Genomic DNA, 14,299 nt, shown 5'->3' with positions numbered 1-14,299 from the left:
ATTTCAGTGTGAGGATCATTTTATGTTCGATCAATGAATTATTGAATTTTGTTTGTAGGACATTATCTCTACTAAAAGTATCTACGAGATACTTGTAGTTTACATATCCTGCAATTGCATACAAAAAGTGATCAAGGCTTATTGATTGATTTGTATAAGTTAACAATCTTAAGCATCAGAATATTGTGTACGATATGAGCACTCAATAAAGGATCTATTTTTGTAAGGCTGGGTTTTTTTCACCCTCAGATCGAGGGTTTCCCATGGTAATCTCTGGTATATTTGTGTTCTTAATTTATCTGTGATCTGCTATGTTATTCTGGTTCTTTAAGTTTAGCATGATATCAGAGCGGGTCTAAGGAAATGATCGAGAACCAAATTTTTGAGCTCTGATTTATTCTTTGCTCTAATTTCAGTTGTTTGCTTTCAGCTTCCACGAATGGTGAATGGAATCGAAGCCAGGCTGGATGATGCATCCAATTTTACTTCATGGCAATTTAGGGTCTTTGTTGCTCTTGAAGAAAATGACTTTCTGTATTATGTGTCTACTAATGTACCTAAGCCAACAGGTGACACTAAAAAAGCTCAATGGAGGAAGAACAACATCATGGCAAGAAAGTTTTGATTGCTTCTGTTAAGAATCATCTGGTACCTATCATATCAAAGTTGAATTCTACTAAAGAAATGTTGAGACTGAAGGACTTGTATGAATTCAACAACACTAGCAGAACTCTAGCTTTGAGACGTCAACTTCTACATACTAAGATGGCTAAAGGAGAACCTGGTGTATCTTTTTTTATGAAGTATATAGAATTGACGGATCAGCTAAATGCAATTGAAGAATCAATTGAGGACAAAGACCAGTGAAATCATCTACGCATTGTTGTTGCCATTGATCAGATAAAAAGCATTTTTGAAAGTTCTCGAGAAACATCTCTAGTCTCCATGCTAAGCTCATGTTTTTTGCTAATCAATGTTCCACCAAGTAGCTGCAAAACTTTCAAGGTGCATAATGGCACACCTCGCCCTTATGTTGGCATCAAACTACTACATAGCATAACATCGATCCAATGCAGCGAGCCATGTCACTGCCTCAAAACCAATACCAAGATCATCAAAAGGAGTGGGTTGTGTCCTGATGAGGCCTCTAATCTGATTTGCCATAGAGGTTCTTGGATGTGCTGCAATGTCCATCGTTTTGGTACTACTGTCCCTTTGTCTCTCCTAACTATCAAAATAATGGGTCTAATCTTGTCCAACCCTATTACACTTAGGTAAACCGTCTAGAAGGCCCTGGATTACTTGTCTAGTACAAGGCTCTTCTAACTCAGCTTCCTGCTCCACACCACGCTCTTCCTTGTTTTCCACATGCAGACTCTTATTTATATTAACCGCAGAAGGGCTGGGTTGCCTAACCCTTCCACATCTTCTACCACGACCTACATCTAGTCTTAGAAGGCATTCTTCCTACAAGAAGAAAACGATCCAAAACAATAAATCAAAACCAGTCAGAAATATTTAAAAAACTTCATGCATAGTCATAAAACAATGTCTGAAATAAGAACTTTTAAATGTCTAAGTTGTGTTTTCAGGATTAACTGTTTAGACATCTAGTGGGCATACAATACTCCCAAAGTATCTAGTGTAGAGCCAGTGCTCTGACATCAAGTGCGATGCCCCCTTAGGGAACCCAAGAGAAATTAACCTAAAAAATGCTACCAAGCTTACAAAATATTTTTTTCCTTATGAGTTTCTAAACAATAATGTATCAACAATACTGAAGCAATGTAACATAAGATAACATGTGCACATGTATAAACCTCCAAACATAGATTTCAACTCACAAGGGCTCCATAACGTAGAAGCACGTACAATAATAAATCCACTAAGTACAACCATAATACAAAACTCCACAAAATGTAAATGAATGATCAAGAATATCATCACATATGATGAACCAAATACAACTGAAACAATATCCAAATATTTAAAGACTCCACATCCACTGCACAAAAAGCGGTGTATGAGATAATAATCAAAGGACAAATTACATAAACAACATCTCATAGGGACATCATAACCAATACACTGATACAAGATATCACACAATATCCAATGACTCGTGATATATATCAAATCACAATGTAATGGCAGACATCAATATCCTCAAACATCACTGAAATTACCAACACACACATGAAAAGCGGCCTAAAAGTGTTTGGCAATATGAATTGAAAAGCAAATTGTGGATAGGCACTACAACTGAGCTGATGAAAAATAGGGGTTCAGGTCCAATTTGGACTCAACTGAAAATATGATCATCAAAATTCTATGAGCTACATTATTTTTAATACATGAATTTCATGATGGCTTTCCATGACTGAGTTGAACATTGTAATTGGATTCATTTTAAACTGTGGTTGTGAAGAGTTTAATATACATTAAGATTAAGCTATTCACAGAAGGGTTCAAATTTCTATAAAGATTAAGCTATTCATTGAAGAGTTTAAAATTATATTAAAATTAATTAAGATACAAGTAGTAAATATCCTCATAGAAAAGCATATTTGAGTTGCCATTGGTGAAGTAGGAATAATACTTAGCAATGTTCTTGTGGTAGATCATCCCCTAGGCCATGGAAATTGTTGATCAAGTTGTTCCTATAAATATAAAGCTTTTTCATGCCAACAGATTGTATTGTACTGAGCTCAACCCTATACATGAGACTCAACAAGGCATAGACATGGATAAGTGATCAATGGCAATATACCATTCAATGAAAGACCGGTCAAATGAGACGAAACGTGAGAGCAATTTGCAACAAAATGGGTCTTGTAAACTACTATTGTTCAACATTCAATTCCAAATTTCAAAGATTCCTTCGTCTTTATTCATTACATCATAAATGCTTAAATTATGTCTGAACTTGTTTGCAGTCTTAACACTGCAATCTATGGTAATCTCTGGTGTATTTGTGTTCTTAATTTATCTGTGATCTGCTATGTTATTCTGGTTCTTTAAGTTTAGCATGATATCAGAGCGGATCTAAGGAAATGATCCAGAACCAAAATTTTGAGCTTTGAATTATTCTTTGCTCTAATTTCAGTTGTTTGCTTTCAGCTTCCAAGAATGGTGAATGGACTCGAAGCCAGGCTGGATGGTGCATCCAATTTTACTTCATGGCAATTTAGGGTCCTTGTTGCTCTTGAAGAAAATGACTTTCTGTATATGTGTCTACTAATGTAGCTAAGCCAACAGATGACACTAAAAAAGCTCAATGGAGGAAGAACAACATCATGGCAATAAAGTTTTGATTGCTTCTGTTAAGAATCATCTGATACCTATCATATCAAAGTTGAATTCTACTAAAGAAATGTTTGAAACTGAAGAACTTGTATGAATTCAACAACACTAGCAGAGCTCTAGCTTTGAGACATCAACTTCTACATACTAAGATGGCTAAAGGAGAGCCTGGTGTATCTTTCTTTATGAAGAATATAGAATTGAAGGATCGGTTAAATGCAATTGAAGAATTAATTGAGGACAAAGACCAGTGAAAATCATCTACGCATTGTTGTTGCCATTGATCAGATAAAAACCATTTCTGAAAGTTCTCGAGAAACATCTCTAGTCCTCCATGCTAAGCTCGTGTTTTTTGCTCCTCAATTTTCCACCACGTACCTGCAAAACTTTCAAGGTGCACAATTGCACACCTCACCTTGATGTCGGCATCAAACTACTACATATCATAACATCAATCCAATGCAGTGAGCCATGGCTCTGCCTCGAAACCAATACCAAGATCATCAAAAGGAATAGGTTGTGTCCTGATGAGGCCTCTAATCTGATTTGCCATAGAGGTTCTTGGATGTGCTGCAATGTCCATCGTTTTGGTACCACTGTCCCTTTGTCTCTCCTAACTATCAAAATAATGGGTCTAATCTTAATCTTGTCCACCCCTATTACACTTAGGTCAATCGTCTAGAAGGGCCTGTATTACTTGTCTAGTAGAAGGCTCTTCTAACTCAGCTTCCTGCTCCACACCACGCTCTTCCTTGTTTTCCACATGCACACTCTTATTCATATGACCCGCAGAAGGGCTGGGTTGCCTAACCCTTCCACATCTTCTACCACGACCTATATCTAGTCTCAGAAGGCATTCTTCCAATAGGAAGAAAAGGATGCAAAACAATATATCAAAACCAGTGAGAAATTTTTTTAAAACCATCATGCATAGTCATAAAACAATGTCTGAAATACAGAAGTTTTAAATGTCTAAGTTGTGTTTTCAAGTTTAACTGTTTAGACATCTAGTGGGCATACAATAATCCCAAAGTACCTAGTGTAGAGCCAGTGCTCTGAAGACATCTAGTGGGCATACAATAATCCCAAAGTACCTAGTGTAGAGCCAGTGCTCTGACATCAAGTGTAACGCCCCGCTAGGGAACCCAAGAGAAAATAACCTAAAACATGCTACCAATCTTACAAAATATTTTTTTCCTTATGAATTTCTAAACAATAATGTATCAATGATACTGAAGCAATGTAACATAAGATAACACATGCACATGTATAAACCTCCAAACATAGATTTCAACTCACAAGGGTTCCATAACGTAGAAGCACGTACAATAATAAATCCACTAATTACAACCATAATATAAAACTCCACATAATGTAAATGAATGATCAAGAATATCATCACATATGAGGAACCAAATACAACTGAAACAATATCCAAATATTTAAAGACTCCACATCCACTGCACAAGTCGTTGTGTGTGAGATAATAGTCAAAGTACATAAACATCATCTCATACACTGATACAAGATATCACACACTATCTAATGACTTGTGATATATATCAAATCACAATGTAATGTCATACATCAATATCCTCAAACATCAATGAAATTACCAACGCACACATGAAAAACGGCCTAAAAGTGTTTGGCAATATGAATTGACAAGCAAATTGTGGATAGGCACTAGAACTCAGCTGATGAAAAGTAGGGGTTCAGGTCTAATTTTAGACTCAACTGAAAATATGATCATCGAAATACTGTGAGCTACATTATTTTTAATACATGCAATTTCATGAAGGCTTTCCATGACTGAGTTGAACACATTTGGGCTTGAGGCCCAAATTGTAACTGGATTCATTGTAAACTGTGGTCGTGAAGAGTTTAATATACATTAAGATTAAGCTATTCACAGAAGGGTTCAAATTTTTATAATGATTAAGCTATTCATTGAAGAGTTCAAAATTCTATTACCATTAATTAAGATACACAAGAGTAGCAAATATTCTCATAGAAAAAGCATATATGAGTTGCCATTGGTGAAGTAGCAATACAACTTAGCAATGTTCTTGTGGTAGATCATCCCCTAGGGCATGGAAATCGTTGATCAAGTTGTTCCTATAAATCTAAAGCTTTTTCATGCCAACAGATTGTATTGTACTGAGTTCAACCCTATACATGAGACTCAGCAAGGCATAGACATGGATAAGTGATCGATGGTAATATACCATTCAATGAAAGACCAGTCAAATGAGATGAAACGTGAGAGCAATTTGCAACACAATGGGTCTTGTAAACTACTATTGTTCAACATTCAATTCCAAATTTCAAAGATTCCTTAGTCTTTATTCGTTACATCTTAAATGAGTAAATTATGTCTGAACTTGTTGCAATCTATGGTACAATACAGGTATGCAGTATTCTTGTCCCTAAATACAATTCCTTCCATTAGTTACTAATTTACAATATCTTTTGCATTTAGTAAAATAAATTAATATACCTTGCAGTGCTGAAAAGGCCATTACAAGCAACAGGCCCTTTAGATAACCCACCCTATGTTCAATATCACAATGCAAAAGTGCATTATTTATATTTATTATATATCATTTGCTTTAACTGTGTTTCCAATTGAATCTCTGTGCAGACTGAACAGGGCAATACCACCATACAATGAAGGCATACAATATCTTCCCCATGTTTGCATTCCCTTCCATTATTTTGTATTTATTACTAGTTTTTGTTGTAAAACTATGCATTGTGTTAAAAGAAAAGGAAAAAGGATAAACTAAGAATGGTCAAGCTCAAGACGATGGAAGATGGCTATCAATATTCAAGTTTTGAGAATAGAGGATTTTTCATGTCTTCTACCAAGTTTAAACTTTAATCTCATTCGCTGGAGATTGGTTTGACACTTTTTTCCACCCCATAAGTGGAGCAGTAGGAGTTGATTCCCAACTTCAGCATTCTCTGGTAACCTGGCAACCTTCCCAAACTAGATGACATAAAACTGAATTTTAATCCTCCGGTGACAATACATACTGTTCAGGAGTTATCAGTATCTTGTGCAATTCACAAGGGCAAACTCTCTTCAAATCCTCTCTCACTCTGGAGAATGAAACTAATAATGAAGCCAAACTCCAGGCTCTCGTGTGTCAACTAAAACTCAGCCAAGTAAGGTATCTATCTAATATGGAAATAGGTGGGGACACCTTGATAGTTATCAATGCAATTTGACAAAAATCTACTCCTAGTTGGTGGCTCCAAGCCCTACTTTACAAAGCATTAAAATCCTAGAGGGAATACCTAATACTATCACCAACACATGTATCAAGAAGCTAATGCGGAGGCCGATGTTCTATCAGATATAGCTACTGATGGAGTGTAGTCTTCTGACAAGGCCTCATTGAGGTGGCAGGTAAAGCTGGCACAGTACTTGTGCAAAGGCAGTCCTTAATGATAGTGAGGGCTACAAAATATCTAGATTACACCACCCATGGGAGGGTGTACACTCCTTTCAAGACACATTCAAATCAATCCCTATCTTGCCTCAGGTTGGCATATCCATTTTCAGAGCAGTGGTTGCCCAGAATAGCCACGTGGAAGAGGAAGTTGCCCTACAAATCAACTCCTGTATTTGTAAATCTTCCATCATAGCAATCTCACTACATGAAAAAGGTTTTAAAATCTGTATAAAGCATGTACAGCCTCAATATAACAGCATGCTTCAGCAATGGTTTTCATTAATTCTCACTCTGTCAAGTATGCCTAGCTTGCTCTGCACATGAAAAATGCAGGCGAATTCGATTATAAATGACCTGTGCCAAAAGTGTCGTGGCATCAAAAAGTTTGCGCACCCTGATTTGGTTTGTGAGTCCTGTAAGCCAAATGTTATGACCATAGTAACACGGGGACACATCACCATTGTCGTTGGGCACGACACCGAGATGGGGACGCACCTAGGACAGTGGGACAGTGTTCCCGCGTCTCCAGCGGCGCCACCAACTCGCTGCCGGGAGGGGGATGTCCCCGCATCCCCATTTGGGAACATGGGGATGGGGACACGTCCCTCGACCAAGTAGAGGACAGCCAGCCATCCCCCTTTATGACACTTTGAAAAATGCAAAAAAAAAAACTTTTAAAAGGATTTTATATTTTGTTTTTTGTTGTTGCTAACCCTAGGGTATGTGGGGCCCATTTAGAAGTTGAAAGCCTCATTAAATCTCTATGTTTTCTCATTTTTATTCATTTCATGGTTTTCTAATTTTTGCAACAGCAGGAAGAAGAAGAGTGAAGAGCTCATAGTAGGGCGATTATTTGAGTGAAGAGAGTGTGTGGAAAGCAAAGAGGAGTAAGAAGGAGCAAGAAAAAAAGGAGATGCAAGATTTTTCAGCTTGTTCGAGAGATTTGTCAAGCAAAAGGTAGGGTTTTTCTTGGCTTTTAATTTTTTCTATTGTGCAAGTCAAGGTCATTGTTTTTTGTTTCTAGTTTGTAGCTTTTAGTTCTTAGTTGAGTTTCATTTCTAGATTTTAGTACATGTTTCTTGTTTCATTTCCAAATTTTTGTTGCTTTAATTTTACTTCAAAAAATTATGATTTTGAAGAAGGGTATAGGCTGAAAGCATGTATTTATTTTATAATTTTTTATTTTGTGAAATACAGTGTCAAAATGAGCTCCCACAGTCATGACTCAAGTGTGTCAAATCACAGTGATGATGAGATGCATTTAGAGGCCCATTCTCATAGTGATAGCAGCCAAGTATATTATAACCCTGAGGCTGGGCATGATGAAGAGAATGAAGAAACTGATTTAGAATCAACAGATAATTGTCCACCTGGTCCCCAGCTACAGATTCCCCCTCCACTCTTTTGGCAAAGTGGGCTAGGGGTAGTTCTGACCCTAAATCTCCTCTCAGACTATTTGCAACAAGAATAATTGTACGGAGATTTATAGATGGTGGTACAAGGAAGTGGAAATGTAGCATTTGTAAGACTAAATGGTTTGGGAGCATCACTAGAGTGAATGCAGATTTCCTCTGTTGGACAGGAAAAGGTGTGGGTCCATGCAAGTTTTTGACAAAATCAAAAAATACAGAATTGAGTTTACCAATCTTTGAGGTGTTCCAGATGACTTGGGAGTTGAGGTACCTACCACCTTAAGTGGTAGGCAACAAGTTCAGAGCCTTCAGCAAGCTTATGAGCAGAGGCAGCCACGTTATTCTACTCCTAGTCCTAGGGGTAGACCACAACAAAGACATACAGCTACATCATTTGCAGGGGCAACCTCGGGTCCTTCTTCTTCATCTAGTGCTATGCCTAAAGCACAGTCCAACAAGGGGAAAAGAAAGGAGTCATCTGAAAGTAACCCCATTGCTGATTTATTTAATGCTTGCTTGAGAGATGAGATAGGGGAGGGCATTGGTAGATTTCTTTTTTCCAATGGCATACCTCTTTATGTGACCCGATCTCCTTATTATAAGGAGATGATGCAGCTGGTGGCAAGGGGAGGAGGACCATCATTTGTGGCACCAAGTGAGCACAAATTGCGGACTACAATCTTGGATAAAGAGTACACCAAGATTGCTTTAGAGAAGGAGAACTTGAGGCCTGTTTGGGAGGAGTATGATTGCAACATCATCATGGATGGGTGGATGGACATTAGGAACTGTCCACTCATCAATCATTACATGCACAAAGGGGCAATTTTTTCCTCAAGGCTATTGATTGTTCAGGGCATCGAAAGGATGCTGATTTTCAGTTTCATATACTTTGGGATGCTATTGAGGAGGTTGGGCCACAAAATATGGTCCAAGTAGTGATAGATGGGGCACCTATGTGTAGAGCTACAGGGAGACTCGTTGAAACAACTTACAGACATAGGACTCCATGTTGTGTGCATGCCATGAACAATGCACTAAAAGACATGGGGAAGATTCCCTAGATTAAGAGAGTAGTGAGCGATGCTAGAGATGTGCAAATGTTTATCTGCAATCACCACACATCACATGCCCTTTTCAAGAGCTTCTCAAGGAAGGAGTTCATGAAACCAGTTGAGACCCGATACGTACCCTACTTCATTTTTTTGGAGAGAATGATTGAGTTGCAGGAACCATTGCAACTCATGGTTATGATGATGAGTGGAATAGGTGGGATGGGTCATCAAATATGGGGATGCGGATGCAGCTACTCTTGGAGAGGTGTACGAGTGCATTGATGCTATGCTTGGCTAGATGAGGGCAATTGTGCGAGAGAGGGACCCGAGTTTAGCATTTTACACTGAGCACATTTGGCCTATTATTCAGCATAGATGTGACAGCCTCAACAATCCCTTACATATGGCTGCTTATGCATTCAATCCGAAATGGTATGTGCCTAGGCCTGGGAGAGTTACACCATTGACTAGTGATGAGGTAATCTATTATCAATTTCGAATTTAGCACACTTGCACTTACGAATATTTAATTTGTTAATTTACTAATTTTAAAATACAAATATTTAATTTGTTAATTTAATAATTTTAAAATTTGAAATTAAGGTGAAGGAAGGATTCTTCAAGTGCATTGATAGGATGTATGACATTGAGACAGCAAGGAAGGTTTGCCTAGAGTGGACCAAATGTGCTACTCTTAGGGGCTATCCAGCTAGAGCAAAGGCTGACATAAAACAATGGTACAAGAGGATCCTATTTGGTGGTGGAATTGTCATGGACCCAAATCAACAATTACCACACTAGCCATCCGTCTCCTATCTCAGGTTTCATGTTCTCCTACTTTAACACCTTTACATTTCACTTTCAAATTCCAATTTCACTTTTACTTTAGCTTTTTAGTCATGAATTCCAATTTCAATTTTCTGATTCTCATACTAGTCATTTGATTGTTATGATGTTATCTTAGGTGTTCTTCAGCTTCTAAGAGGAACTGGTCTACTTATAGCTTCATCCACTCTCTTAAGAGGAATGGACTTACCTTTGAGAAAACAGAGAAGCTAATGGTTGTACATTGTGCCTTGCGTATTAAAGATCGCAAAACATGTGTGTACAAGGAGAGCCTTGCAACATGATGGGATGTAGAGCCAGATGAGCCCTCACAGGTTGATGGGGATGCAAATACTTCTGATGCGGGCTTGATTGGTATTCCTCTCACGGCTCTTACCTTTGAAGAGGCCGAGATTCGGAGGATGAGCTTGTTGAGCCTGAGCCTCAGGTTGACATGGATGATTAGAGGCCTCTAAGCAGCCTCTACTGCATTTTGGCGGCCCTTGGGTCTTTAGTACTTGACATTTGGTCTTTTGATTTTTGTAGTTTGTACTTGAGACTTGGTTATTATGATATTATATTTGTCATTTGAAGTTTGAAACATTGAACATTGAACATTGTGATCATATCATGGTTGTTGCTATTTAATGAAATTAAGTTTATGATGTCATTGAATGATTGATGAGATAATGATACTCATACTTTGATGCCATTTGAATCTTCAATCTTTGATTATTTTAATCTAAGTTATTTGATAGAAGTTATAACTTAGAACTTAGATCTCTTTCATTGTTCATTTTTTAATATTCAATGTAATGTAAATACTAGAAGTCTAAAACTAAACTAGCAATAGCGGTCTTGATGAACTTATACTTCATATTTATGTCTTATATTGTTACACATCTTTTCATAATTAGCATTTTAAGTATCATATGTATAGTATATACAATATAAACCCTGTCACCCCCTCCCGTTCCCCATCGCCATCCCCCTATCGTCCCCAAATTGAGGCCCCTCTATCCCCCTATACCGGAAAGTTGTCCCCCCATCCCCCAGGCTGGTGTAACTATGGTTATGACTTTCCCTGTCTCATCAGTCATCAGTACCTCAAAGTGGTGTTTCCAACTTCCGATGGCTTAATGGTTAAAACTAACAAGATGGTGCTAAGGAAGAAACTCATGACTGTGAGAAAGTGTTACTGCATTAACCCAAATATATTGTTGAGATTTGTTGCCTTATTGCTGGACCTGGGTGAGTCGGAGACCGTTGTGTTGGTACTGGCACATGAAATGGTAAAGATAGTTCCTTGGGGATTTAAAGAAGGCGGTAGCCGCTACTCATTTAGAAGTGGGTATTCCCAAATAATTTTGACATCCCCTGTTCTCTCCATAATGGAGAAACGGTGATTTGGTTCACATTTTTGGCCAGCTTCAAGCCCATCCACCTTGTTCCAACACCGTCAATCAATGGCTGAAGGATGCTTCCTTCTGTAGAAAACTACCAAGATTAAACCCACCCGAGTGGATGAATGTCTTATGCATCTGGTGGCGAAGGAACAGTATGAAGAGGAGCAGCCTTCCCCCGAAGACCTAATCATCTAGCTTTTATAATTGTTAGTTTTTGCTTGAATATCTCTTCACATTATTTTTTGTGCTGACATGCTGTAACTGTTTGTCTTACCTACTCGTTTTAAGAAGTCATCATGTATTAATAATTTAATACAATAATAGCAATGCAGTTTATAGATCAAAGACAAAAGATCAAGTATCCAGATTGTAAACTTTATCATAGACTAATACATATATAGCAGCTCAGATGCAGTTTATAGATTTTTTCAAAAACATACAAACGTATATATTCAATGTGTTTTATCATTACAGTAATCCATCCGTTTCTTTCAATTAAAAATCTTATGCCATTTGAAAAATACATCAAACAACATTAATTAAAATTGAAGCAGAGGCTTGACTGCCACGTTTTCGCCAAAGGTTTAGGATGAAATGACATAATCCCGAAAAACTTTATATCCGTACATGAAGTAAGAAATTGCCAAAATTCTTCCTTTAAATTATATGCTATTCCTCCTAGAACTTTGCCATTTCGCCTGATAAAACTCAAATAATCTCCCACAACAACAAAGTTATCATCAGCACTTATCTCATAACAGCGAGGTACAGACGTTGCAAACTCTCTCCACCTCCAAAACAACGGATCTTCGTCATCCTGAAAAAACTGCAATATAATCATACCCTTTGACGAACCCTTCATCATTACCACCAGTAGAACTGACAGCCCATATGCGCCCATGAATATCTTATACACATTATCATTTTCAAGAATGTGGCGGGGTAATGTATCAATTCTCACAGGTAGAACGGAAGCACCTCGAGTGTTGTACCCCACAATAGTTATGGACTCTTGTGCCCCAAAGAAAAGAACGCCATTGCATGCAACCATTGTAAGTGGATATATTTCAAAATCCTCTCTCACTCCATACTCAAACTTCATCTTCCACGAATCTTGAAAAAAACTATATACTCGTATGGAGAAATATTGAGAATCATAAACAGACCCCAACCTGGTTATTAAATAGGGCTCATCGCGGCTTTCTCCTTGTACAATCCCGATCACCGCCCCTTTCACAACACTTCCTATCTGCAGATAACCTTTCGTAAGCGGATTGCAAACACAGAACTTGAAATCTGGGTTTTTTAGTAAAAGAAGCCCTAGCTCTGCACTTGAATACCTGTAAACACTAAAATTCTTTGCAACAGGAGTTGGGAGGAAAGAGAGAGATAACTTCATCCATTTGTTTGTGAAAAAGCAATAAGCCATACAATAGTCTGTAGCACAGAGAAGGAGCCATGGATTAGATTTAGACAATGAGGACACCAAACTCCCAGAGGACAAAATAGAATTCCATTCTTTGCAAACAAGACGAGAGACGACGGCTGAATGCATTGGAAGCTTTGCAAATATATAATTCTTTAAATGCCGAGGCATTTCAGACAGGCCCCACTGCATTCTCTCTGCTTCCAATCCACGAATAAATTTTGCCTCCATTGTTTTCAGCACCAATGCTTCCAAAGTTTTGTATGTTATTGATTTTGAATCGACTCCTCCTCCCTACTCTTAAAACAGGAGCTAACATAGAAAAGTAAACTACAAAAGATTTATGAGATACGGTGCAATTTCCGAGGACTGAGGTTATATATATGTTTTATTTTATTTTTAATAAGCATTGTTCTCATTTTCTAGTTATTATTGTTTTAATATTAATATTTATATTTAATGCTGATAGGCATTGGGGGAGTGGGACGGTGTGAATGTGTTAATGTTAACTTTCATTCTTCTAGGTTAAATTTCACAACTATCTACATGTCAAAAGTTTAAATCTTATTATAAATAAAATATACTTTTAAAAATAATTTAATAAATAGAATATAAAATATCTGTTTAAAATAATATTTGCAAATATAAATCATCTATTTTTTAAGAAATTAAAATTAAAAGCTTAAATTAGTAAAAAACTAAATAAATGGAGATAAAAGAAATATAAATAATTTTAAATGTAGTAATATAAATTATAATTATTTTGTAGTGGATATCTATCTGCATTTCTTTAAATAGATTTATTTAAGATATCTGTACTAGTTATATTTATGTCAATAGCGAAATGACTTTATTTTGTGGGATTTTTGATCTCCACCTTCTTCCAACTTTTTTATTTCATACAATTAAATTTTTAATTTTTTTTTATAAAGAACTACTAAGTGACTTCTCATCACTCTTTTTTCTTCATCTTATTGAAAGTTAACACACTTTAAAAACACTTAAAAATAGCAATAGTAAGCTTTTGTGCTTCCAATCACCAATCGATAGTGTTGAAAAATGTTTTTAAAACTATAATTTGAAGTGCATAAATTTAATTAAATTAAAATTAGTCTTTAATTTAAGTAAAATTTTATTATAATTTTTTAATAAAAAAAAATATATATATAGGAAAATAATATGAAAAAAATAGAATTATACAATAAAGAGCAAAAAAAAACTAAAATAGAGGTAAGAGCCTACAACACAAAGGTAAATTGTGAGCCTTTTATTCAAGAGGTCTTCGATTTGACTCTACACAAGCTCAATAAATAATAAGAATTAATCACAACACATAATAATAATGAATCTTGGCTTCTGCAAAAAACAAATTTAAAAACTAAGAACTAAACTAATTTAAATTTTATCGACT

At 36.6% G+C, this 14,299-nt stretch overlaps 1 protein-coding gene across 1 annotated transcript; it reads right to left on the bottom strand.

Moving 5' to 3' along the window:
* Positions 1–11,858: 11,858 nt before the first annotated feature.
* LOC149532548 (uncharacterized) lies at positions 11,859–13,234 on the bottom strand. Its single transcript, XM_089806866.1, has one exon. It carries the CDS (start codon positions 13,117–13,119, stop codon positions 11,998–12,000), a length of 1,122 nt encoding a protein of 373 aa, XP_089662992.1. The 5' UTR covers positions 13,120–13,234; the 3' UTR covers positions 11,859–11,997.
* Between the last annotated feature and the right edge of the window lie 1,065 nt (positions 13,235–14,299).

Source organism: Cupressus sempervirens, chromosome 10 (genome assembly GCF_028749045.1).
Source record: "Cupressus sempervirens isolate cs-2001-9-10 chromosome 10, ASM2874904v1, whole genome shotgun sequence".
Taxonomy (NCBI): Eukaryota; Viridiplantae; Streptophyta; class Pinopsida; order Cupressales; family Cupressaceae; genus Cupressus; species Cupressus sempervirens.
The sequence above is the reverse complement of the archived record's forward strand: the minus strand, read 5'-3'. Positions and strand labels throughout refer to the sequence as shown.

Excerpts from the sequence above, each read along its gene's own strand:
- LOC149532548 (XM_089806866.1), bottom strand. The coding sequence starts at position 13,119 with ATGGAGGCAAAATTTATTCGTGGATTGGAAGCAGAGAGAATGCAGTGG.